The sequence below is a fragment of the Ursus maritimus genome, unplaced genomic scaffold (genome assembly GCF_017311325.1).
Source record: "Ursus maritimus isolate PB19 unplaced genomic scaffold, ASM1731132v1 scaffold_2, whole genome shotgun sequence".
Classification (NCBI taxonomy): Eukaryota; Metazoa; Chordata; class Mammalia; order Carnivora; family Ursidae; genus Ursus; species Ursus maritimus.
This window is the reverse complement of record NW_024424452.1, coordinates 8,372,984-8,400,730: the sequence shown is the minus strand read 5'-3', so window position 1 is coordinate 8,400,730 and position 27,747 is coordinate 8,372,984. Positions and strand designations below refer to the sequence as shown.

The window sequence follows — 27,747 nt, the reverse complement described above, 5'->3', positions numbered from 1 at the left end:
CCCCCCCCCCCCCCCCGCCCCGGGCCCCACCTGCCAGAGGCGGGAAGGGATCCACAGGCCTAGCTCGATTGGCCGATGGCATGAAGACTTCTTTCCAAGTCGTACCTCGAGACGACTCTGGACTTTTTTTTACAACAGTTTCCCAAGAATGTAAACTTCAGAAAAGCACTCCAGCCTGGGACACAAGGTGTAAGCTAAGATCGCGCCACTCAGGAAATGGACAGCAGCGAGCAGGCAGTCAGGTCAGCCGCAAAGAGAATGTCCCCTGTCACGGAGCTGGGTGTGCAGCTGGTGGCAGGCCTGGGGCCACCTTCCATTGTAGACGGTACGCGAGCAAGGGGCGGTCAGTCCCGGCACGGACCCCAGGCAGCCGGGCCCATGATGGTCAGGGCTGTGCTGGGCTCTGCCAGGACGACAGGAGCAAAACAGGCCCCAGCACCTGGGCAGGAGGGACGCAGAAAACATGACCGTGAACGTGAGCGCGGGGGGCCAGGTGTCACAACGATTAATGCTCGGGGGAGCAAGACCTGTCGAGGCACAAGGACATCAGAGCACAAAGGACCACCGAGAGCCCCCGAATGGCAGCTCAGTTGATGTGGCCCCCTTTATAGGAAACATACATCGAACCAAGCCAAGTCGGGCAGACAAGTGCCTAAGACGGATTCCGGGGTAGCAGCCGGACACACAGGACAAATGAGCCCTGAGTGTGGTTTTATGATAAAGGCCCTGCATCCCGGGTCTCTGCTTTCCCTCTTCTCCTGCCCCCCCGCCAAGGGTGGTTCTTTCCTACTGAAACGAGCTAGAACAGAACAAACACGAGCCCGTGCTCTTTGTGTAAGCAAATCTAACAGCGAGGACCATTCCTCTGCAAGCCGGGCATCCTATTCCAGCAGCACGGCCAGCGGACTGGGCCTGCGGTCCCCGGCAAGCGACCCAGGACCTCACCGGAAGGGCCTGCCCTCAGCCTCAGAGCCCAGCGGGTCAGAGCACCAACTCAGGGGCCACACTGCCTGGGCTCAAGTCACAGCTCGGCCAGGTGGGAGCTGTGACATCCTAGAGACAAACCAGCCTAAGGAGCACAGTTAGCTGATGGAAGCCCAAGAAAAAGGTCATGAATCCCTAGCGTTGTCCCCTTCAAGGTCCCTGACTTTCAAGACATGCCTCGGTCTCCAGGAGTGAGGAGCTGGCCCGGCATCCCCAGCTAGCTCTGGACAGGGCCTGCATGCTTCCGTGTCCCTGGTCGTCGGCTCTATTGATACAGCTATCACTTGGGGCATCAAAAGTCATCCCGGCCTGTACCTGGGATCCCTGATCAAGGCAACAGAAAAGCAGAAGGCAAGCACTTTCTGGCCTGCGCTGCACACAGTTCTACCACCAACCTTCCAGAAGGCCACTGCTGCCCCTCCCGCACACACTGCCACCAGCCTGACCTCGCCCTTCACCGGCCTCAGGCAGGAGGAGAGTACTGGCCAGCGCACAGGTGCCGGCCCCCTGCACATCATGCGGGGGGTGGGCCCGCTCCTCCACCTGTCCCCTGCTCCCCAGCTCCCCGGAGCCCTCCCAGCATGGTGCAGCGTGACGGCAAATGTGCGTCTCGGGGGCTGTGTTCTGAGCCAGGGGCTCTCGGATGAGTTCCAGGGTGGCCAGGAGCAACTACGCATGTGCACTTCTCACGACAGCGGGTCCATCCCACTCACCAGTATTTCAAAGGTTGAGAACCGAGGCTCAAAAAGCAGCCCTGGTCACCTAAGTAAGGGTTCCGGAAGCCTATGTGGGTTAGACCATCACCACTGCTGACAGAGAGTGTTTCTGGGGGGAAAGTCAGCATTCGGAAGATTCCAGTTCTACCATCCCGGCACTTAACATGCCAGATCACAATGTTGTGCTTGCTGGTAAGAAAGATAAGGAACTCTCTAAGAACAAGGATCGGATTGTATCCTCAGGGTGGAACCATGTGGCACATGGAGGGTGTTCAAAAAATATTTGTAAAATGATTACCTATTACCGCCAACCAACCTTTGAAATATTTGAAGCTGAAACCGCCTGCATTTGTTGTGTTGTCTTGAAGTCCCCTGAGCTAGCTTTAAAGAGCGGAGATGGACTGTGCGCTGTGCTCCGCAGCGTGTGCTCCAAGTTCACCCCAGCAACGAACACGGCCCGGACTCCGGACGCAGGCTTGTGTGAAGCCCTCCACACGCTCACACGCACAGACACACCCACAAATACACAAACACCAATACACACCATATACACACAAATACATGCACGCAAATACACAAACACCAATACACACCACATACACACAAATACACACCATATACACACAAATACACGCACGCAAATACACAAACACCAATACACACCACATACACACCAATACATGCCATATACACACAAATACACGCACGCAAATACACAAACACCAATATACACCACATACACACCAATACACACCATACACACACAAATACACAAACATCAATACACACCATATACACACCAATACACACCACATACACACCATATACACACAAATACACAAACACCAATACACAAACACCAATACACACCACATACACACCAATACACACCATACACACACAAATACACAAACACCAATACACACCATATACACACAAATACACAAACACCAATACACAAACACCAATACACACCACATACACACCAATACACACCATACACACAAATACACGCACACAAATACACAAACACCAATACACACCATATACACACAAATACACAAACACTAATATACACCATATACACACAAATACACAAACACCAATACACAAACACCAATACACACCACATACACACCAATACACACCATACACACACAAATACACGCACACAAATACACAAACACCAATACACACCACATACACACAAATACGTGCCATACACATACACACAAAAAAAACACACCATACACATACACACAAACACACATCATACACCCGTACACACAATGTTCACTGTACACACACGTAAAAATACACACCATACACATCGTACATATACACGCACACAGAGCAAGCCTGTGAGTTGGGCCTACCGTCACACTTCGGCTAGGTGACAAAACGGAAACTTTGGGAGGCTAAGCAGTCTGTCAGAGCCACCAGGCTATCAGTCACCTGAGGTAATCTGTGTGGAAAGTGACAGAACCTAGAAACACCCCAGTCTTTTATGTTCAGTGCTCGATTATTAATTCAATAGGGAATGGATGCTTCGTTACAAAGTTAAAATTAAAAACCATTTTTCTTTGAAAGGGACTCTTTTTCTGAATCACAGCAATGCATAAAACTTTATTTTTGAAATAATTGCAATGTTCTTTAAACTGACTACAATTTGGGGGTTAAAAAGACATAAGCGATAATATCAATTGACTGTGAATGTATTAATCTAATGACATAAAACTGAAACTTAAAAAAAAAAGTCCCTCAAATGAGAGACCTTCGAGGCTCTGGCCAGCGCGGTGCCAGCTCCGCGGTGCTCCCGTGGCTCATCCCGCACGGAAGGACCTGCCCGCGGCTACGCGGCCTCGGACAGAGCCCACCTTTCCCTCCGCACTGGAGCGTCTCCAGCTGCGCTTGGGCAGGGCCAGGTTGGCAAGGCAATCGCCCTGTCGGGAGACCACCTTACTCACCTCTGCCTTTTCTCCGGTGCCTAACCCTGCACCCTAGACTCACTAGTTGTTCAACAGACACCAGGAGCGCGCTTTCTTCTTCCCCAGAACAGAGAGGGACTCGGCACACTAGGCCGGCGCTGGCGCTGCCACGCCGTCACCCCGGAACGAGGGCCCGCTCCTCACCTGGAGGCCCAACTTTGTGAGGCGTGAGGCTCCTGGTCTGAGTCCACCGGAGGAAGACGCCCTTCCCGCCAACAAACCAATTTCTTCCTTTTTTTCTTTACCCCCGAGAACGAAGTTCTAAGCAACCGTCATTTCTATATGCCTCATCTCTACGACTTTCCTCGACAGGAAGTGCTCACGGGCTCAGGTGCTGAGTGAGCCGCCCAGCAGCACAATCACAAGAAATGGCTGATGCCGGAGAAACAGCAGGGCCCCTCTGCACTGAGACCCCTAAAGACAGTCTAATCTCCCCTCTGGATCCCAGGCCCCACACTCACCAGACCCCCCCCACACACACACACACAAGTGCCCCTTCCGTGTACCCCAGAGGACTTGACTATAGCTACTCACCCCCACCCCCAGTCTGGCCTTCAGTGGCTTCGCTATTTACAGAGAATTCCGGTTGGTTGGTGGCATAAGTGAACCTGACTGTCTTCTCCACCAGTTCTCGCCTCGGGTTTCCCACAGGGACCCCACCCAGATTTCAAGGATGGACCTGGGATAGGAAAATGCAGGAGGACGCATGGGGGCCTGCAAGCAGCTTCACCCTTCCCAGCTTCCTGGACATTTCTGCGGCGGCAAGGCTCTCCTCACCGCAGAAGGAGAAGCCTGAGCGAGCACTAGCCTCGACCCGCTGGCAAAGGCCAGGAGCAAGCAGAATGGCAACCTTCCATCCCCTTCCAGGTGTGTTCTGGGCCCCCTTCTCCAAGGAAGACAGTGTCTAAAAATGTGCCCTGCAAAGAAATGCCCCAAACAGCGTTTACCACCCAAGCCGCTTCTTTCCCGAGCCTCTTCTATTTACTGGGATTGGGAGAGAAAATGCAACGTTTCAGGCGGGGCTTCCTCAAGCTCTGTGAGCTGGTCCCCCGTTTTCCATGTGAGGGGAGGGGCTGTACCCAGAATTCATCAGCTGGGTCCTCGGGGGCCGGAGGAGAAACACACCCCCTTCGGTGGGCCACAGTCCTTGGACCTGACAGGAGCCTGGGACACTGGAGGAACATCCAGGAACCCGATCTCTGCTCCTCCTCACGGCACATACCATAGGACAGGTCATGTTCACTTATTGTTGTCTGCTGCCTCGGAAGGATGACCTTGACCTTCTGCTTTAGATTTTCTATGGAAACCCCTGGACTTATGGTCAGCAAGGGAAGGGCGGTAGGAACCCAGGACAGCGGATGACAGCTCGTTACTGAACAGTGTGAAAAGTGGCCAGAGAGCTAGAGGTGAAGGGCGTTGGCCAGGGGACACAGGGTCAAGGACAAGGAAGAGAGCCTGGGAAACCCCACAACTAGACTCTCCAGGAAGGCCTGCTCTGAAGCGGCCTGACAGGGGGACTAGAGGAAGGGAGTCCTGCTGCCTGGCTGCTTCGTCGGCTCCAGTCTTTACTCGTGACAAGGCGGACCACAGAGCGCAGCAGCTCCCCCATCCCCGCGCGGAAGACAGCAACCTGGCACGGATGACTACAATGTGCACTTTCGCTTGGATAAAACATGCAAGAGCCACGTTTAAGGGCAGGATGGGTGAGGGGAGGCGAGGGTGAGTAGGGGGTCTAAAACTTAAAACCCGTAAGTGGATCTGCCCCTGGAGAGCCCCCTTTCTTCCCACCAGGCTGTCCTGTTTTCTCCCCTAAATATTTATTCTGAAAATAGAGGGTTCATTATTTGCTTCCCAAACGTTTCACAACAGCACCCCTTAAACAGCACACTACTCCAGTACACTGGAAACAAGTCTACTTTCCAAAGTTCAAATCGCACATCACTTTTTCCCAAATACTGGGCAAATCAGAGGCCTGCCTCCCAGAAAGCAGCTCTCCTCGCAGACCTGCTCCTTTGTCCTCCGAGGAGGCACGTGGGCAGCTGCGGTCCGCTCTCACCTGAGGGGAGGGTGCAGGAGGCTGGGGCAAGGGCCCACGGCGCGAGAACCATCGTGGGCCAAACCGGCAGAAGCTCCCAGAAAGCAGTTCCCATGTCTGTTCAGCTGTGTCTCAAACTCTCCTTGCATTTTATGTCTTACAAAGCCTTTGATAGGGACTGAGGGGACGAGGGGCCTAAGCAACAGACCGGGAAAATACTGCCTGAGCCCCTCTAAACACTGCCTTTCAAACATGTACTTACGAGAGAAAAAAAAAATGGAGCCCGTGAGGAGCATGTTTCCAGTGCCCTTTAAAGCGTATTTCAGGAAACAGAAGCGTTTCACAGGCTCTACCAGACTAAATGTCTGTTTTTCAAGAAGGAAAGGCACATTGCATCCTCAGATGCGTGCAGCCTTCAGACGCCACCCCGGGGAAGGGGCCCTCTGAGGGCCCCCCACGCCCCATCCCACTATGGCCTGTGCTCAGCGCTCCTGAGGACTTGGGGTGGTATCCTAATGGACATGGGCAAGGAGCTCGGGGGCCAGAGGCCCGCATGGGCCACACAGCTGGCCCCCTGCTCGCGCACACGCAACCCGGTCGGTATCTGCCTCTGGAATGAGCTCGCCTTCACGTGTCCAGACAAGCTACCAACGCCCCTGTTCCCCAGCCCACAGAAAGGCACACAGTCTACTGGGAACACAATGCTTCCAACACCGCTCCCCAACATGGATGGGGACGGGGAGACCCCGCTCCGAGACCTGGACAGTACTGCGGCCTCACCTCTGGAGTGTTCTTCTTGAACTCTCGGCTCTGCTCGATAAGCCGCTTTCTAGACTGCTCGCTCTCATCTTGCCGGTTCGCCAGTACTGTTGCGGTGGCATCGAGTTCCCTCTGTCGAGACACAAAAAGGGAGGACAAGATTGTCACTGTGCTGTGTACCAGAGGACATCACATTTGCATTTGACCAGAACATGGGAGAGGCCCCCATGGCTCCGGGGATTCTCAGCTCCTGGGTGGAGGGGACTGGGGGCGGCGGTGGGAGAAAGTGGGTATTGGGGCAGTTCCCCTCCACCCTGTGTGCGGGTCCCAGAACACCAAACTGGCTCAGGTCGACGTGCCCCGTTTCCACGCGCACAAATGACTGCTTCTATGACAGAACGCGCCAAAACGTTTCTCTTTGCTAAACCCCGAGTCAGGCCAATGCCCAGATGCCATCCACCCGGGAGTGGCTCGTTTCTGTTTATAACAAGTATTCCCTCTCGCCCCATCTCTGTGCCCTGGTTCTTCTGCTTTGCTCTGGGCTTCTCAGTGGGGCAATCTATTTGTCTTCAACGGTGTGGGTCTGGGATCTTTTGTGGTGATACTGGTTTGCTTTCATTAATAGCATTTATTGTGGGTCTAATATATGTGAGGCACCATGTCCAGGACTATCCAAATTAACCTGTTACTCGTTTTCAGGAGGGACCTTTAAGGTGCAATTTCCAAGAATCATGATTGGCAGGATGTGGTCAACTCTGAAAATGAGGCACCTGGAAACAACGGTTATCCTCCAACTATTTTCCTTGCCCTGAAACCCTGAGAGCCGCCAGGAGTGGGTCCCCTCTACGAGGACCTCTGCCCACACAGCAAAATGACACTCAAAGCGTCAGAGAACCTGTGGCCTGGCCTCGGGAATTCTGGGAGGAGCTGCCAGCAGGATCGGTTTCAAACAAGGCTGCAGCAGATGGGCCCAGAGTGGCGTCCTGGCTGACAGCAGGGGCACAAGGACATGCTGCCGTAGCCACCAAAAGGCCCCTTTGCTCGCTGAGTGGCCTCAGTGACGAAAGACACACCCTGGCACATTCTGCTTAGGATTCCACGTGGCTACTCCAAGAGGCTTCTCTGTGGTACGGCCCCTCCCCTGAGGCCCAGCAGAGCAAGGACCCAATCGAAGACCGAAGGGTGAGGGAAATCAGAGATGGAGATCCTTCCACAGACACCCAGGAAGCACGTGAGTCTCCCCCTCCACCCACCCTCCACCCACCCCACGAAGTTCCACCTGCTTCCCTTTCGGGCTGAAGTAACCCAAGTAGGTCTGTAGGGCCTCTGGTGGGCACTCCACTCGTACACGACAGGGTGGGCCACTGCCGGGCGAGACAACAGGGCGCTGGAGCCAACATCCAGCGTGCTGTCGACTTGGAAATTGTAGACAGTTTTAAGGGGGGGGAGGGGGCGCAAACACCCCCCCCCAACACTCTCCCCTTTCGTGTTTCTGGCATTACAGCAAATCTTGGGCAAACAAGTCCAAAAGAATAACATGGGCTAGGATTCAAGAACAGATGTCAAAGCTACTGCAGAAAAGAGGGAAACACTGCACATTTTGATAGACCACATTTGAAACACATCCCAGTCGAGTGAAGGCAGGAAAAAAAGAGCAACCAAAACCAATGTGGTGATGCGGGGACGGAGACAGAGAAGAGAGAGCAATCGCAGATAAGCAGAAGGCTTTTCAAAAATATAAACAATCTGGTAAGGAGGAGGACTTAGCCGGCTATATTTAAGCGGCAGCAGAAGAAGTTATAAAAGGAGGCTTCAAGAAGTGGGGAGCAACGCCAATATTGAAACATGACAGAAAAAGTAGAGTTGATGTTTTGTTCCCATCGCCCGCAGATGCAGAAAACGTGGAGAAAAACAAAGAGCTCGGACCGCTTTCAAGGAGGACCCTCCTTCCTGGGAGGGGGTGTCACCCAGGCAGCCTCAACCACTGCGTGCTGGGGGCACAGAGGTGACTATGGGGCCCCGGCCCTGACCCCCCATCTTCCCATCCAGGGGGACCAGCGTGGGGATGGTGGGGGCAATGCCGCGGGAGGCATGGAAGAACACCTGGTCTGTGGGGCCCTGGGGTCCCCACACGTCCCTCTCACTGGAGTCCGGCCCAGCCCAGTGCCAAGGGGCCCACAGGCACATCCGTCAGGAAGCCCAACTAAGAAGGGCTGAGCCCGAGACGGGTCTCTTGATGGAAGACAGCAAATCCACCTTTGTCACGGAGCCGCGGGGCCAGTGGGCCTGGGGTGACCTGCTGCTGGCACCTGGGGACCCTCCATAGGCCCCCACACTCCCTTCCCCCACGCGTGCAGACATAGGCAAGTCCACATGAGAAATCAACGGGGGGCTCCAAATTTAATCCCGCACTGCCACCCGCCACCAAGGACACAGACTGGCCCAGCGAGGACAGGCTGCGCTTGCCTGGCCCCGGGTTTGGTCAGTTGCACTTAGGGCTCATGGTCTTTGACCAGGTCCCTTGCAAAACCACCACCGAGTTCTTCTGAAGGGCACCGAGGCTTTCAAAGGTTGTTGGGACAACGCAGAAAAGAGACAGCTATTAAACATAAGCCAAAAACTGTTTTATTATCTACCCGGCCTGCCTATTCTCAAAGTGTCAAATATAATGACACATTAACAAGGGAATTTAATGGGTTTGGGGAGGTGGCAGTGGGGACCTAAAATACAGATTTTAGTCCCTGAGTCACTAATCACTTATTAAAAAAAAAAAAAAAAGCATGGAGAGTCCCCACATCCAAAAAGCACTAAAACCTCACAGAGGGGGGAAAACAAAACAAACAGCAAAAACTCGGAATCAGCCGAAGTATCCAACAAGAGCGTGTTGGCATATCCACTCAAGGATCATTCGGCAATGGTTTAAAAAAAAAAAAAAGCCCCATATGCACTAGGAGATGGGATGAGCTTCAAGATATATTTAAGCAAAAAGAGCCAAGTGCAAAAACAATGCTCATATTGTTTGAAAGGGTATCTATACATACCCTTGCATAAGCTTTGATTGTCTCCAGAAAGATACAAAAGACACTTGTAACTGCTTGGCTCTGAGAAGGCTTGGGGGGGATGGGGGGCAGGACAGACGGGCCCTTCAGCGGATGGTGGACCCTCGAAGAACACGGGTTTGAACTCCACGGGGCCACATAGGTGGGGATTTTTTATGACGCGACACCGTAAATGTATTTTCTCTTCCTTATGATTTCCTTAATAACATTTTCTTTTCTTTAGCTTACTTTATCACAGGAGCACAGAATATAATACGTGTGGCATACAAAGGACTAGTTAACTGACTATGCTATGGGTCAGGCTTCCAGTCAACAGTAGGCTCTGAGTAGTTAAGTTTCGGGGGCATCAAAAGTTATATGTGGATTTTCAACCATGCTGGGGGTCGGCACCCCTAATCCTCACTGCTCAAGGGTCAATTGTACATCTTTTGACTATTTTAGCCATGTGCATGTATTACCTAATTGGAAAAACTGTACTTTATGTTAATTTCTTCAATCCTGCTAAGGTAAAAAAAAAATACAGATTTACATACAGAAGTGTATTTTACGTCATGCGTCCCATACACGAGGGTTCATGGTCTGCACTGTCCACCTGCCCAGGAGCGGAGGCCTGGAATAGACGACCTCTTGACTCACTCTGATAATTCAAAAAGTAAGGCCAGCCCGTCCTTTGTCAAAACAACAGCTGTTTCTTGCACAACGCGCTGCGCACTGGCCAGTCTCCGGGCTTATGAACGAGGAGGAGGTGGCCGGTTACAGAAAACACCGCTCACCCGGGCCAGAACTTTCCCAGGGAAAGGCAGAGGAGGGCGTCCCCTCAAAATGATTAAGAAATATTCTAAACATCCAACAGCCCCAGGTCCGAAGGGATGGGGAGGCAGCAGGGCTGGCAGCAAACCCGTGGGCTCTGAACACACGGGCACTTCCAACTAGGCCAAAAGGGGTGGAAATTGTCCTGGGAAAGCATCTTACAAGGACAGGCACCTGGATGCAGAAACTGCAATTTTTGTTCGAAGTCATCGAGTGGCGACCGATGCCAGGAGGTGACGAGATCCAGAGCAAGACCAGTGGCTTTGGAGCCAAGCCTCCGCCTGCAAAGGCACGGCCCTTGCAGGGAGATGGGGGGCCTGCCTCAGAGCTGTGGACGCCCGCAATCCTGCTTTCCTCCCTGATGAGAATTTCTGGGATGCTTTTCCTCCATTTCTGACGGATCCTCAAAGGGCACAGCTCCTAATATTTTAACTTTCTCTCTGCCTGAACTCCAGCCTCTCAGCCAAGTGTTAAAGACGTGTTAAACACAAAAAATAGACAGTGCCAATAATTGCCTATTTAAAAGAAGATTTTCCCAAAGAAAACGAGTCTCCATAAGGTCACTGATCAGTTTGAAACTGCTGCCTTTAGAGTATGTGTGTCAGCTGTTTGTCTGTATTAAATTGGGGGGGGGGGGGGCTGCAGGGCTTTTGTGAGGCTCCCATCCTAAAACCCCCAGGCCAGGCCTGCCTCGGCTCCCTGCTCCTTCTGGGCCTGGGGAGGTGGGCCCTCTCCCCCAGCACCCCTGGGCTGGAGCGAGGAAAGTATTCTCTGCTTATTGTCTGCACCTTTCATCCAAAGAGTGAGTTCATCTGGTGTTTCTTCCGGGCTCACCTGGCGAGCTACTCAAATAGCAAATCTTGAATACGAATTCAAAAGGGCTTTATCAGTGAGACCACTCGAGGACTCAAACAAAAAGGGAAAGGCAACCCCAGTTTCTGCGCGGGGGAGTCCCTGGGGCTTTTTCTGCTTCATTTCCAGCAACAGGGTCAGGGGGACAAACGGAAGCTGCTTTGGCTAGACAGGGCCATAAAGGGCCCAGGCCCACCTACCAGCCTCCTTCTGTCCCCCCCACCCCCCTGCCCAGCCCCCTACACAGAACATCTGAAGACCCTGCAGACAGTGGCCTCCCAGAAGCCTGGCTTGGAATCCAGGCTCCATCGCTGCTGTGAGCTGTGTGGTTTTGGGCAAATGATGTTCCCTCTCTGGAGCTAATTAAGATAAAGCGTGTTCAATTCGTGGAATGGGGCGCGCTCCCTCAAGAGCGCGTACCGTACTGTACTATCCTGTACTCACAGAGCCATGCACTTGACCTCAGGCCCAAACTCAGTCTGCCACCCAGGTCGGGGGCTCCAGGGATGTGCAGGTGAATCAGAAGACGACTCCGACCTCCACGTGCCCACAGTCCAACTGAGAGACCAGGCAGGCAGAGAAGAGCAACAAGACAGAAGGGACCAGGCCCGTGGAACCAAAACACTGCAGAGGTTTGGAAGGTGAGGCTCTTCCAGCAAGAAAGCCCTCCAAGTGTTTACGAAAGACGCCCATCTCAGTGGGGGCCCATGGATGGGAGGGCCTTGGTCCCCATTACCCTCCTTCTCCCCCTTCCTCTCCTCCCCCAGGGCTCACCGAGTCCCTGGCACAACCAGCGGGGTAGGTGCGGTAACAGACCAAGAACAGGAGGCTGGTCGGCCACCGCCCCCCGCCCCCGGGTGGGGGTGGCAGAGACCCAAGAGGAACACACCAACATGGAAACAAGTGGGTTCAAATAGAAACATTAAGGCCACTTTCCCAAACATGTCCACCAACAGCAACACAGACATCCACCGTAAGTGGACAGGTCGGTATGCACACATTTCATGTGCTCATATATACACGAGATGCTTCTGAAAGGCTCTACAGGTACAAGATACGGGTACCACTCCCTATCCTAGCAAGAGAATGTACGAGCAGAGCAGTGGCCAGAGGAGAGGTCCTCTCACCTCCTCCCCTTCATACCTTTTGAACTCTGAGCACCTAAATGTAATGACTTCTGCTAAAAAGTATACATTTATCTTCTCAAATCTCCTTTCTTTTCCCTGTAACGGGATGCAGGCTTTGACGGATGGATTAGGACTGCTGACTGCCCCCCCATTCCCAGAGCGGTGCTCCCCACGGAGCTGCAGGAAGTGCATTTTGTTCCGTTGGTGGGTGTGTGCACTGACCAAGGGCGATATTTAAAGGAGAACCTTGCAGAACACCCAAAGTAAATGCTACCGCTTTCGCTTACTTTGTAAGTTTAGGTAGAAGACCCAGTCTGACCCCACATTTCCCAAGTACCCTTTGCAGACGCTTGGTCCTCACCCATCGCTTTCCCGCTCATGATCTTTGATTCACCACAAGTGCCACCAGAGTCTGAGTCACGGCTCCAGTATTCTGTCATGTGATGGCAGGCGGGGGTCAGCAGTGGGCACTCCCACTCAGGAAGCCGCACTTGCCACAGAACTAACACGGACCTCAGCAGGGACCCCATCCCCGGAGGCGCAGTGGATGAACTGAATGGACAAAAACGGCACAACTAAAAGCAGGAAGGCAGGGATCCTGGAGTTGTACGGGGGGTGCAGCTTAATGCAAGACTTAGACGCTCTACATTCCCTGAGGGCACCAATGACCACAGAGCTGGGGGAGCTGTATGGGGGGCCAGGACACGCACTCACCCTCCACGAGAGGCAGGAGAGGGGACGTGCCATGGCACAGCCCAGATATGAGCTTGTCATTCCCTGCTCAGAGCCTCCAGTGGCTTCCTAGGGGGCCTCAGATAACACGGGCAGGGCACGCTGGCTTCCTCTGCTGTCCCCAGAGGGCTGGGTCCCCTCCTTTCCCTCGGACCCTCAGCACCAGCTGTTCCCTCTGCTTGGAGGCCTATCCCTCCATCAAACTGTCAGATCTCTGACTGAATACTACTTCCCCAACCCCATCCCCTTGCACCCCAGCCCAGAGGAGACTGTAAGGTGGGCAGCGACCCTGGTTTGCAATTCCATACGTGCGTTCAAGGTCAATGAGTCTCCCCATGGGCCGTAAGCTCCAGCAGGGCCTGCCTTTTGCTCGCTGCAGAATTCCCAGCACTTCATATGGTGCTGGGGTGCATCACTGGTAGGAAGTCCATATTTGCCAAAAGAAAGAAAAGCTTAAAAAAGAAGAAAAAAAAAAAAGGCAAAATATACCAGAGACGGGACAAATTTAACAACTGCAAGGCTTCCAGTCAGAGAGAGGGAGGGCTGCAAGCACTGAGGCCTTGAATGGCAGAGAATGTTCTGGAACAGTTCAGGAGACTGTGGGGGCTGAAGAGGAGGAGGGGGTCAGGCTACAGAGCTGGCCCCTTGAAAGGCAAGACAGATGGGGAAGGAGGCAGGGGGGCCTGGAGGAGACCCACACTCCCCTCTTGCTTAGCCGCCAAGGATCCTGGGTCGAGCCTCAGAATGGTACCACTATAAGAATTAGGATCATTTGCCCAAGAGGGACTCCTCCCTGCCGGAGCCGCCTTGGCAGGCTCTCCTAGCAGCCCGGGAAGCAACTTTCCTCAGCGCTCCATCCGAAGAACACTGAACAGGAAAACAGGAGGGAAAAGTCCATCAGGACAGTGCTTTGGGGTAAACAGGCAGCAGCAGGGCAGACCTGGGGTTCACTGTTGAGGCTCTTACCCTGCCTGCGAGAAGGGCTCCCAGAAGGAGACCCCAGGAGGGGTCCTGGGAAGCAAGCGCTCTTCCCAGGCAGGGAAAGCGCTCTCTGGGGGCAGCCGGTACCCAAGCCCAGCTCCTCACAGGGGCTCAGTAAACGCTGCCATAGACAGGTGAGCTCTGGGCTGATCACACCCTGGGGCTCTCCGACTCAGGGAACAGAGAGGTGGGCATGTGATCAAGCAAGGGGACTGCCTATAGTTCAGGCTTCTTGCTCTCGGGGGGCTGAGTCAGAAACACCGTGCGCTCCAGCCCTTGCTGAGATCTCCGTGCAACGCAGCTCGTCTTCTCCCACCCTGGAGATCAGAGCCCAAGGAGCAGGACGCAGCGTCCTGGCCGGATCCCCGGAGCACGGTGGCTGTACTCCCAGCACGGGTTTCCCACCACGAGGGGGGGGTCCCACTCCCCGACACCCCCAGAGAAAGACAGGATCTCTGGGGCCGGAACGGAGAGGACGTGCCTGCAGGGCGGTGTGCCGAGTGACTGATGTGACATGGACAGCCGAGTTCTCTAACCTAAAGTGGGGACACGAATACACATCTCACGGGGCTGCCATGCGGATTAAATAGGGTAAAATGCCCCCCACGATGACTCTGGTAGTTTCTCTTCTCCTCTCCCTATTCAAGCTGATCCCACCTCGTATAAAGATTATTCCCTTGAGCTCCTTGCACGCTGAATATGGTATTCGTCGTCTAATACGTACTCAGTAGTTCCCAGTTCTGGGACATGACCTGGTGTTAATTCCTGATCTAGGAAATTCAAGTGCAACGATTTACTCCAACACAGACTCACCGCCTGTGGCTGCTCCGTCTGAAGGCTACGCCCCCGGGGACGGTGCGGGTGGGAGCGAACAGAGGTGCGGGCAAGGTGTCTCGGTGTCTACTTTTAAACAGAATTTTCAATCAAGTGAATGCATTACCAACTCAGAAAATAAAAGTGAATAAAAACAAATACACTGGCCCCACAAAGGCTACGAATACAAAGTTCTCATACAAGCCCTTTTTGTGAACTCCTCAGGATACAGAAATTTCAAGAGAGAACCAAGATTCTGTTTTTTGTTGTTTTTCACCCCGTTGCAAACCCACTATGCAAAGACAAAAAATGCCAGATGTATTCAACAAGCATTGCGCTACATATAATACTTGCCAGACTCTCATTTAAACAGTGAGACGTGAGAGACGGCGTCTCGGTGATGCATAATGAAACATAGACCGATCGGAGCACCGGTGCTGCGGAGAGGAGGCCCACGTGGCCGGGGCGGGAGGGCTGCAGGGAGACCGAAGGACGCCCTTAACCCGAACAAGACAGATTCTGCTTTACATATTGACCAAGCCCAGAGAAAACTGCTGATATTTGCCCAGGTTTGAGCTATAAAAATGTCTGTTTCCTAAGTAGCCTTCTTTACCGCTCTCTCTGGCTCTATCACAAAACAAAATTAAATTCTGCCTGCCAGCCTCCACCTTGTAGACACACATGGCCCCACATGGCAGGAGGGCTCGCCCCCTCCCACCCTGGACTTCTCCAGAGAACCCAAAGAAGCCTCCCTCCCTCCTCCCCCGGCCCCTCCACCTTGCCCTTGCTGTCTACTTATCTCATTTGCTCGGGCTCGCTACTGCTTTCTCCTCCATTTCGTTCGTGGGTTGAAGCGAGGGCCTCCTCGGCCGAGCGCCTTGTCTTCTGCCTCCTCTGTGCTTCCCCAGGCCACAGCCTCCACGTTCCCCTGAGGGACTCGCAACGGGGACGGAGGACGGCTGCTGAGGTCCGACCTACTGGCACAACCCTCCCACCATCCTGTGGGCCTCGGGCTGAACTTGAAAGAGAAGCAGCCACAGGCGCTTTGCTCATCCCGTGTCATAGATGAGGAGACCGAGGCCGGGCAGGTAAGTGACTCGCCCTCACTAACAAACGCCCAGGGAATAGCTCCCTCGACTCCATGACGTCCAGCGTCCTTCTTACACTTAGTACACATCAGGAGACGTGTTTTAAAACCAAATGAGAACGTGTCACAATTTTAAAACACCCACAAAAGTTTGATCCCAGGGGGTTTGTGGTCTAGCCCTGGCTGCGGGACAGGAGACGGGTGGGTGTCAGAGAGAACAGACACCCCGAACCCCCACAGCTGCGTTCATAATGCAGAGAGGCTGGCCTGTCAACCAAGTAATGGGACCCAAGGACTAATTAACTGAAGGAGGGGGATGAATGAGAACTGCACTATCCACAGCAGCCACTAGCCACATGTGGCTATGTCCACTGAAATCAAATTAGAGATTCCGTTTCTCCATTGCGGTAGCCATGTTTCGAGGGCCAGTGGCAACGACACTTGACGGCACAGATAAAGACCATCCCATCAATGCATCGCACAGTGCTGGTCTAGAATGACTCTCCGGGTTCTGACGGGGATGCCATTAACTGTTCCACGACTGACATTTGACAGACGGATGAAACTGACGAGTAGCTGGTAGGATCTGCCCAAAGTACACCACGAAGGGGTCAGGGGTGGAGCCGAGAGCTGAACCCGGACCTGGAAGACCATCTCTGCAGTAAACCGCATGGGCGCCCCTTCCCCGTGCCCCAGCTTAATGCACTTGACTTTCTCCAGCAAACAGGAGGGAAGGTCACGGGCTAAAAACGAAGCAAGGACAGGACAAACGTGTTTTAAATCTCAAAAAATAATGAAGCCACTGCCAGAAGGAATAACTCTGATCTCATCTATGCTGGTAAACGTTTTCCTCCGAAAGTATTTGTTTCAGAAATAAAGCCTTTAATTTGAATGCTTTAGGAGCCAAAATTTCTGTCTGTTGAAAATATTTGTTTCTATTGTTTGGCAGGAATCAATTTGTTAGGGCACCAGCCACTCTGGCAACGGCTGCCTCCCACTTCTCTGGGAAAATGCTTGGCGGCAAAGCCATCCACCACCCTGCAGCTCGCGCTCGCTCGCTCGCTCTCTGTTTGGGCTATCCCGGCCGCAAACATCTGCCGGCACAGACACGGGCTGAGCATCGAGCCAACCAGCCAGTGCTTATGCTGCGACGTAGCTGCTGGGAGGCTTATGAGGAATCTATGACCGGGCTTGGTGGGCAATCGGCTGAATTTGGTTTTTGGGATCAGAGCCCATTTCTTTTAATTATTTTGCGAGCGAGAGAAGACTTGTCACCCGATCGTGGGTGATTTTCTGCACGCAGCCCTGTCTTTACAAATGAGGTCTAGGAAGCAAGCAGCTGGAGACTTTCCGGGCGCCCAGGCTCCATTCTGGCTACCAATCGCCAGGTCACCAAGACACCCTGAGCCTTGGTTTGCTCATCTGTAAAATACAGCACCTACCCTGGCTCACGGGGTTGCTGGAAAACCCCATGGCATGAAGATTAAGAAAATCTCCTGTAAGTTAAAAAGGTTCCACAAAAATGGTAGCTCTTACTCTCTCCTGCAAGGGTAAAGTATCCTCCAACGTCCTCACTTAAGCCTTTTTTGTAGGCTACGGGGGCGGAGGGGGGGCACTGAAGAGACAGATCATGAAAGTTAAAAGCTATCACAGTTATAGGTGAAGTGCTAATAACTTCATTTTGAAACTGTCAGGTTGGGTTTTTTTTAAATCACAGCTGTGGCTTGCACCAGAACTCTACCTGTAGCTGCGCTCCCTTCTCACATTTTAATTAGCAAATAAAACTCCCCAAAAGCTCTCGAAATTTTTTTTTTTTTACCTGCAATTTAGAAGAAAAAGTTAAAAAAAACGCCAAAGCGGCTCCTGGGGAAAACCAAACCAGTAACAGTCATCGATCCGTGATGCGGGGCCGCGTCACCGGAGCTGCGTATGTCAGGCCAAGAGATGCTATCGCGGAGCCAGCTTTGATTTTATTTTTGCAGTTAATTTTCAAGATTTTTGGTGCCATGTTCAGCGAGCAAGGTTTACAACATCCTGCCATTGGCTGAGAACTGCTGCCAGCCAGATGGCCCGGCAGAACGACACTCGTATGGCAGAGAATGTGAATGTCGCCTGTGATTCCTTCACTCTCTCCTGGCACTGGTGCTGCTGGCCACTGTCAGGAAATCTGGGTGCTGGGCACCAACAGGTTACACGACATGAGGGCTCCCGGCGCCTGGAACAGAAATGGGACTCGAAGGGGGCCATTTAAATCCTCCCAGAGTCTCGCCTCGAGCTGTGCTAGATGGACGGGAAACCCAGAGGAGAAAAAGGGCCGCTCTGTGAGCTGCCCTGCGAAGTGCTGCCACCAGTCTGCCCACTCTGGGCACTGGAATGATGACTCCCATTATCAGCTGCACTCCATCCTGTCCAGGGAACTTTCTGGAAAATAGCTGGAGAGATGCTTCAACTCAGACTTTAGAAAGCCAGCGAAAGAGCTTTCACTAACTCTCTAACATACACAATTAATGACCACAATCACAACAAACTACTACTAACTATACAACGGGGTTCGGATACTCCTCCAAATGCAGCACGCTCGGCCAGGGCGGCCCCCAACACCCTCCAAGCTGGGAGCCGGCATGAACATCCCCTCTCCATCCCAGGGCTTGACTCCATGGTCTCCTCAAGGGCCACATGGGATGCAAAGGAATCGTTCTTTTTTTTATGATGTATTTATTTTACAGAGGGAGGGCGTGAGTAGGGTGAGGGGCAGAGGGAGAGAAAATCCCAGGCAGACTCGCCATTAAGCAGGGAGACCAATGCAGGGCTCGATCCCAGGACCCCGAGATCGTGGCCTGACCCGAAACCAAGAGTCGGACACTTAACTGACTTGAGCCACCCAGGTGCCCTGGGAACCGCTCTTGAAGCAGGAAGTTAACGCCAGTTACAAAGCATTCTGATCTCTCCCTGACGGCTCCAAGTTCAGGTTCTCAGCACCCGTTTTCCCCTGACTCCATGTGTTGTTTCTTCATGGCACAGACGCCACTTGTCTGGGCCCAGGAATGACATTCCTCTGTACCTCATGTTCTCGTTTCTCTACACGCTGTGCCGCTTGCGACTTCTCGAGGGGCAAAGGGGACGAGAGGGTTCTAGTTTGGAAGCGAACGGCAGCTCCCAGTAGAGCGTCATATAGAAAAGGACACGTCTTGCCACGGCCCGCTGGCCCTCTCGGCGATACCGAGACGTCGCCGGTGCGGCACCAGGAGGCAGCTCTGCCCAAGCGGCCTCGCTTACAGGCAGTGACGCACCGGCAGGAGCCAGCGAATACTCGATTCTGCCAGGCTAATGTCAACACAAAGAAAATATGGCCACAGATCCGCAATGATAATCACGATCTTCAATGACCACAAACAAGCACAATCAATTATGTTCCGTATACTCCACTATTTCTGGAAAGCGCAGCAACGTATTTATTTTATCAAGATTTTCAACAAGAGCTAAGACAAAAGAGGATTTCCTGGTTTACTCCTACCCTCGACACCCTCCCTAAGTGCCTGCTTAATCGGATCCACTGGGTCCCCGGACACCAGCATTTTACTTAAGAAACTGTACATAATCACCAAGCGCAAGAGCCCAGCACGTGTGGCTGCGGTGGGAGGGGGGAGGGCCAATGGGATCCAACGGGAAGAACCCACCTGTATCCGAAAGACTCTCAGAAGAAAGGCTATGACCAGTTTCAGAGACAGCCAGATCAAGTCTGCACACTTACGTGAGACAAGGGCCACAGGAAACGAAAGGCTTCACTCCCAGGGCCCACGACACAGCGCAAACCCTCCAGGAAACCGCCGCCCTCCCACCTGGCCGTTTGGTCAACTTACTATCCACTCATCAGAGGAGTTCCTGAGCTCCTCGTGGGAAAGTCAGGGCCTGAAGGGCCAACGCGCCACACTCACGCACAAAGAGCTCCTGACTCCGCAAAACACCTGCACTGGATGGTCAGGCAGACCGCTGCAGGACAGGGACCCAGACGAGCTGGGAGCTGAGAGGGAGAGACACAACTTCCTGGCGGCAGGATCGGAGGTGGCCTTGAGGGATGGGGGAGACTTCATGGGGCAGGAGGGGGGTGAGGAGGAGGATTCCAGAAGGCCTAGGGCGGGCAGAGGTAATCAAACCAGCTGCCTCTAGAGTTCACGGACTCGTGCATCACATCCCTTGTTGTTTTAATCACCACGGTGATCCTACGACTCGATCATTATGGCCCTTCCGCCCATGAAAGAGGACACGACGGTAAAGGTCACCTGACCAAGAACACACAGGCATGTGGGGAGATTTTCAAGGCAGTATTTTCTGCACCTAAATCTGCTCCTTCCACGCCAGCAGGACACACTCCAAAAGCACAACAGGCTTGGGGCTGGCATGGGGACGGTGGGCTCTGAGGGCACAGAGGTCAAGAGCTCCAGGGCTCCTTCCTAGGCCCCGAACGTGCGTCTGACTCTGCTGAGTCAGCGTGCAGCTGCTTCTCCGGCCTATCAGCGATCAGGGCACTTCTTCAGAAAGATCATTCTGGCAGCGACGGGAGAAGGGACGGGAGGGGAGGGGAGGCTATAAGCAGGCCCAGCGGTTCAGCAAAGGAGCCACGGGACGGGACAAGGGGCAGAGTCACCGAGGGCACAAGACGCCCAGCCTGAACGCCTGGGGAGCGGGCAGCCGCCCAGTGAAGTCTGCGAGGAGATCAAGAAAAAGGAAAGCAACGAGAACTGTCTCTAAATTAATCCTGAATCAGCTTCAGTGGATAAAGTAAATACAGGAAGCAGCCCCGAGAAGAGAAAATAGGATATACTAAAATAGAATTAGGAGCCTGGCACTGAAACGCCGTGGAGACCTGCCTCAGCCCAGATGCTGCCAGCTTGGGCTTGCATACCCCCCCACGCCCCCCATCCCCGGCCTCAAATGCTCACGGGGGTCCGGGAGCCAATCGCCGTCGGACCTGTCAAATCTGACTGCTGGAATAAAAATGGAAAGGCCGAGTGGCAGCCGTAACATGGAATTTCCTTGTTTTTATTAGTTTAAGGCTCTTAAAGAGTAACTTCTACATTGGGGAAAACTTTTCAAATATGTACTACTTGAAACTCAGATCCAGTTACTTCTCACATGTTTTCAATCACTCCGCTTGCCAATTTTACTAGTTATCAAAAGACATTTGTGGTTTAAAAGCAGGGGAATGGGCTTCCCCCTCCCAGTACATCTGCCCTTCCCGGGCTGACCTCACCCCGCTGGATCCCTACGCCGGCCGGCTGCCAGAAAGGCCTGACGGGCCAGCCCGGGCTGTGCTACTGGATCTCACAGCTGGAGGAGGAGGACGGTTCAGTTCGCAGCGCCGGCCCTGCGTGACACCTGGGTGAGGATTTTTTTATTTTATTTTTTACAAAAATGGTAACGTCCAGCGTTTTGCATTACTGGTGCTACATGGATGTATCCAGGAACGGGAGTTGGTGACTCGCTTTTCAATCCCTACAGCTAAACCTCTGGACGTCGGGGGATGATAACAGGGCTGGTCGTGCTACCTGCTGGCGGTTATCCAACATCGAGCTGGGCAGCCAGGGAGTAAACTGTTCACGATGGCCCACGTGTGATCTTTAAACCAGCAGAACTGCACAGGCCTCACTCTTCACCGCTGGAAATCTTCTAATTAACTAAGTGCTGATCTCCAAATTCTTCATCAAGAGCCCCTTGTTCCGTTCTTGCTGTGTGGGCCGAGCACAGCCCGGAGTGGCTCAGCTTTCCAGGGTGGCAAACCGCGGAGACGTCTCCTATCAAATGACGGACACGTCCGTGTGGTCGCCCGGAGGACAGAGGTGGGCAGAGGTGGTTTGAAACCTCCTTAAAAACAGAATGAAACACACGCAGGTGTCCTACACAGTCGGCGTGATATAAATTCAGAGCGAGGCGCACTGGGCATGCTGGCTGGAAGGAGGCTGGCTGGCCCCCGGCGTGCTCGGTGCTCACACCTGCTATCGTGGACGCGACTTACTGCCCATCCCCATCCACTCAGGGGCCCCACGGAGCCAGGCCACCTCTTCCCAGGGCCCGCCTGCCGGCCTATGGCATAAAGGATAAATAACACTGACTCCTCGTGAGAGGGTACCGGGGTGGCAAGTGGCTATCAGTCCGTATGTTTCTGGTACTGAGTATGTACCTTCCCCATAAATACAACAAAAAGGCAAACAAATCCTCTAAAGTGGAAAAACTTCAGAAGTAGTTTGTTCGGGACAGGCTCCAAATTTCCGGCATAAACATTTATTTTTAATCGAGCTTTTTTTTTTTTTTTTTTTTTCATTTGAAACCTGTTAATTCCATGACTGAGAATTCATCAAGTTTCAGACTGGAATTAATTTTAGCAACCGCTTTATACCAAAAATATTAGTAGACGTAGCTGTGTAACTGGCCTGCTTCGCACACTGTCATTGAGAAGTCTGCGTGTTCACATGCCTCTCAGATAGTGAGGTTCACGCCGACAGAGCGGAGTTTTGAAGCTGGTGCGTCCCGTCTCCTCCCAAGGAGCCCGCGGAGCTGGGGAAGCAGGGCTGGCCATCTGTTCGCTGGGCCTTTTTACACAAAGCTGACTGGGGCGTTCCTCTGTCCCCTCCCCACCCAGGGTGGGGACTGTCCCCGCACACACCCAATGCCTTCCAACAAATGCATATGGATGACACACCTACTCTGGGCGGGAGGCTGTCCCCACAGTGACTGGTGTATCTTTATTCTCACACCTGCCCACCTGCTGACCCTCTCCTCGAACTTCACCCTCGCGAACAACTGTGCTGGCCTGGAAGGCTGCCTGCATGAGTCAGGACAAGCTCAGGAGGCTGTCGGCTGTGGTCTGCTCTCCTGAGACAGGTATCTTGCTTCACGTTATTGGTGACACGACAAAATGTGGCCCCTGGATCGGCAGTAGCCTGTCCTTGCACATTGGGCCGCCGGTGTCACCACCACAATTGGGCAACAGGAAGCCCCTCTGTGCTGATTCAGCCTAAAGACTCAATCTCAGTGCCAACTCTTCGAGGGGAGTGCTGGCCTAAAGACTACAGCAGGGGCCACTCGAGTTCAGAATTTCGGGGGCCTCAGTCCCCCCCCTGGAATTATAAGAATGCAGGTTCTTCTTGCCATTCAGAGGCTGAGCCCGGCCTGTCCCCGGGGAGGCTCAGCGACAACTCTGCCCATGGACGATGGGCAAACAAACGTTCCACACTGTACAGGGGAGAACAGCCCCCTCACGACACTGTCCAAGTCTCAAGTTCCTTTTTTCCAAATATAATCCAAAGCCGACGGCCCCAGGCTCTTCTTCCTGCCACTCCGGTCCGCAAAGAGCAGCCAGCACACAGGGCCAGGCTCACCCCGGCTATCGGGCTCCGATGGCTTTGCCGCTGGGATTCCCACGCGGCTCATAATGGGGTGGCCTCGCTGATGAGCTCTACCTTTTCCTGCACATCTCCAGGAAAAGCATTTCTCATGGAATTTCTAAAACGTCCAGCATCTAAGGAAGCTGGAAAGCCGACCTCGGCTCAGCCGGAGATGGGCAGGCTCTTGGCGCACACAACCGGTTCAGTAAGGCTGCCGTCCCGGCACTTTGGGGACCAGCTCTGCTCTGCGCACGGACAGCATCCAGACAGGGACGGCCGGGAGCGGCACACTCAGGGCTACCGAGACCACATCTTAGTTGAACAGACAAACCAGGTCCTCCTCTTCAGGGCTTTTAGTTCACGAGACACCCTTCGGGAGCCCCCCAAAATGCTTAAATGCCTCCCCTCCCCAGCAGCACCATGCCCCACGGCATGATTTCTCCCTGAGGGTTTTATTTAAGACCAGCACTAAAGCATGCCACTACTTATGAATCTGCGGGCCTGCGAAAGTCCAAAAACGGCTCTGCACTTGATTTTGTGTCACCAAAGCACTCCCAGCCTTTAAAGCCTGGGCCATAATTCATGTAGTGCTACAGATCGGAATGAAATTCTGGTCACACCTTGCATAACTTTCTGGAGAATCAGAATACCTCTAGACTTGTTAGCTAATTAAAAAAAAAAAAAAGGAAAAAAAAAAAAACCAACCCCAACACAATCCCCACCGAAGACATTTTCCTACCTGGCAACCTCACCATGGTGACGAGGCACCGCACCTGTGCGACCTCCTAAGTGTGCGAAGCACAGACGGGGGCCCAGACAGCAGCACGGACTTTGGAGCAAAGAATCTGCCACTTATTTACAACATCTCCAAAGCGTTTCAGGCTCTAACTTGAATGTATATTTCGCACAGTACCAAAACTTTTAAATATCCACAGGAAGATTTCATTTTTATAGGCAATAAACATTAAATCTAAAGGACTGGGACATAAAAAGTGTTTTAATACCATATAAATCACCTTTCCCTAGACAGACTAAATCTCCGAAGGTTTTAAGGACTGCAATATAAATTTTTATGGCAAATTATCTACATAGAAATTATCTGCACGAGATGCACTTTCATCCCTCTTCCTCATTTACATAGTGCTGACAATCCTTTCCATCACGACAGCCAATCCAGGTTGGGGACTCGAACGTACAGGGCGACTACTAGAGCTCGAGCCAGGCGGGGATCTCCCCTTCCTTCTTTCGGCCCATCGTCAGCGCCTGATGCAACTAGGTCTTGCCCGTTATTCTACAGAAGTCTCTGGCTAACCCACAGCCCAAATGGTACGGCTGCCCCAGCGATGGAAGGACACAGGAATTGCCCCAGACACGCTTCCTACCGAGCTTCTCTTGCACCAGTGGTCGGCCTGCTTAATGCCACTGGAACCAGTGGTTCAAAGAACTTTCTATTCACAAGGCAAGTATTTTGCACATGGTTTTGTTTTCTAGGCTACAATTTTAAAAGGAATCCCAATCGAAGTAGAAATCAGAGAACTGTTCCATCAGAGAGGAAAATATGACCATGTTATCAACCACCATTTTATTATATCCGTGAGTTATAGACAATTTGTAACCTGCCCCCCAAAACGCAAGGAGACGGAGGGTTTCTATCCCTCTTAGAGTTATTTTCTGGTAACAGAACAAGAAAAAGTAGCAAACATCCCTGCTTTCTGGCCTGCTATGAATCTTAGCCAGCTGTCTGAAAAAGGAAAAAGAGAAAAGGTTTTCTGGAAATATTCTCCCTATTGGTTTTATCCATATAATAAATATTAAAGTTAATTTTTTCATGTGCCTTTCATCTAGGAGAGTTTTGGACCCTTTAATGGTCTAAAAATTTAAATACAGCTCTCCTTCATATTCTTGCAGGGCCTAATTAAACAAAAATAGATCGAGCACCACAGAATTCTGCACAAGAAATGAGAAGAAGAGAAGTGTTTTGGCAAAGGGGCACCAATTTCAACTGACTCTAGCTTGGCTGTATAAACATTAACAACCGACTGATGGGAAGGGAAAGTACACTTTAACAGCATTTTTCAATTAAACAGTCACTTTCTCGTGAAATAAAAATCCACATAGATTTTTAGGCTGCATATAACATAGTAATGATGAGCCCATTTCCTCTCGCTCATTACAAAATTTTCTTGTTGAAGTGGCAATTTCTGCCCCGGTCGTCTAAATGAGGGTAATCAGAAGCCCACAGTAAGTTTTGGAAAACAGAACCACCAGAAGACACTCTGGAATATGGTACCACAAACACTCTGCTTTGCAAATGAAGGAGGTAACATTTTCTCTCCAGATTAAGGCACTTGATGCCAACTAACAGCAGCTTGTGTAATCTTATTTAAAATGTGCTAAAGCATTACACCACTTCACCAAATGGGAGAAAAAGGAGCAATACTGAACCTAAAATGAGAAGAATCGGACCAACAAATCGCTTCTAGGTGCCGTTTTCTCAAGCAGTCCAGCATCTCCGCTTGCCGTCGGTCAGCTCAGGGCAAGGAAAGGGACAGGACGTGGACAGCCTCGCCATTTAAACTCCTAAGAGACGCTCCTGGGATCTGACTCACTCAACAAGGACCTACTGAGTCCCCCGCCTCTGCTGTGTGTCCCTTTGTGGGGACAAAAAGCTAAAACGGGCACCACCCCTACCCACACGGGGCTTCCAGTCGAGTCTATGTGAAGCAAAACACGGTCACCCAGTTCGCTAACAGCAGCAGCAACAACAAAGCCGTACAAGTCAGTCACTTTAACGCTCATGGACACTATGCAATGGAAGAGACGAAGAAAAAAACGAGCAGATGTTCTCCATACAGAAATTCAACACCCACACTAACTGGTTGAAAAACCAAAATGTCACAATTTCTTTGAATTTGGGGGGGGGGGAATAAAAATAAAGGCCTACCGCCCCAAATTTAATATCTGAATCCAATAGCCCCAAATATAGGATTCAAATGCCTCCATCTCCATGAACCCTTCCCTGTTCTCCCCTGCCCACCCTCTGTGGCCACATGGCACGTTCTGTGTGGTTTTCAGTTATTAGAGGGTCTTCCAGCCCCAGTGAGCACACCTCTAGGAGACAGGGGCTGTCTTATTTACCCTTGGGCTCCCTGCAGCGCCTAGTACAGGTCAAGTCCGCACCCATCATTAAGTCACTCTTCGTCCAATCTGCGCTCTCTCCGGAGCTTGCTCTCAACAGCCGATTTCCCTGGGTTGGACTTTAAATAAATGATTAAACAAAGTGCGGCTGGTGTCTACGCCTGACAGTTAAACATCTTTGAGAACAGGATCACAGGACCTGTGGAAAGTCTCAAAGATACCTCCATAGGAAAATGTTCTAAACGCGACACAAAAACATTTTTTTAAAAGAAGCAAAACAGTTCTGCTAAGTGATCTAACACTAAGAATTAAAGCATCCCACTTTAAGTGACAAAAGAAGACTCGAAAATAAGAAGTGGTGGCTTAAACAATGTCAAACCACACTTCAGAAATAAAAAGGATCTCATGTTAGCGGGTCAAGTGAGAAGGGAGACGGCAGTAACCGCAGCCATGGAGACGGGTCTGAGGTTACCCCGTCCAGTTCATCACGTATGTAAGGATTTCAAAACTCAAATAAATGCTGTTGAGAAAATAGGAAAGTAGATTTGCGTTCTAGCAGTGAGGGAAGCCACACAAAGTAGACTCAAGCTGCTATTTTCCCAGCCGGATTTTATACACGTTTTATAAAGGGGACCCTCCATCTTGCCCTGTATTAACTCACAAAAGCAGGACCTTAGAATCGTAAGGCACGTGTATCGCTCTGATCCCGATCAATCTAGCACAGGGCTCTCTGCCAGGTACTCTGCACCCTCCAGCCCTGACTCCTGCCCAGGACAGAAAGCAGGCTCAGCTGTCCAGTGAGGTCGGACCCAAGGCAGGAGGGAGAGGGGGATGGGGGGCAAGAGCCCTCCTGCCAGTCTGCTCTGACCCCTCAAGCTCTCTTGTCCCCATTTTGGTCACTGTCTGGGATTTTGTTATGCCTGGAACTGACGCCCTGCCCTTTTCTCTGACCAGTGCCCGCTTGACCCCACTGTGCCTGTATGGGGGTTCCTGCTCTGAGCCGAAAGACTCCCTAGCACCCCCAGCTCTTTAGGTCTCTTCCAGCTTCAGGGCTCCCCGCGTCTGTTTGCTATCCCACATCGGGGCGCCTGGTGCTAAAACCTCTTCATCGGTGGCCCCATGTTTTCCTTTGCACTCTCTTCTTCCAGTCCTTGCCTGCCACTGGCTTTCCCTCTCCCCAAATCATTTGGGACGCCCCACCGCACACCAGAAGAAATGGTGCTACTGTCGGAGCAGCCGTGTCTCTGCCACACAGACCCTGGTATCCCATCTAAGCTGAGCAGG

The 27,747-nt window shown here is 52.3% G+C and overlaps 1 protein-coding gene across 1 annotated transcript in view; it reads right to left on the bottom strand.

The window, feature by feature from the left end:
• CUX1 (cut like homeobox 1) overlaps positions 1-27,747 on the bottom strand; it is a 357,827-nt gene that overhangs the window by 275,375 nt on the left and 54,705 nt on the right. The window contains 1 exon segment of the mRNA XM_040634894.1: positions 6,504-6,614. Within this exon segment, the coding sequence (XP_040490828.1) occupies positions 6,504-6,614 (111 nt within the window).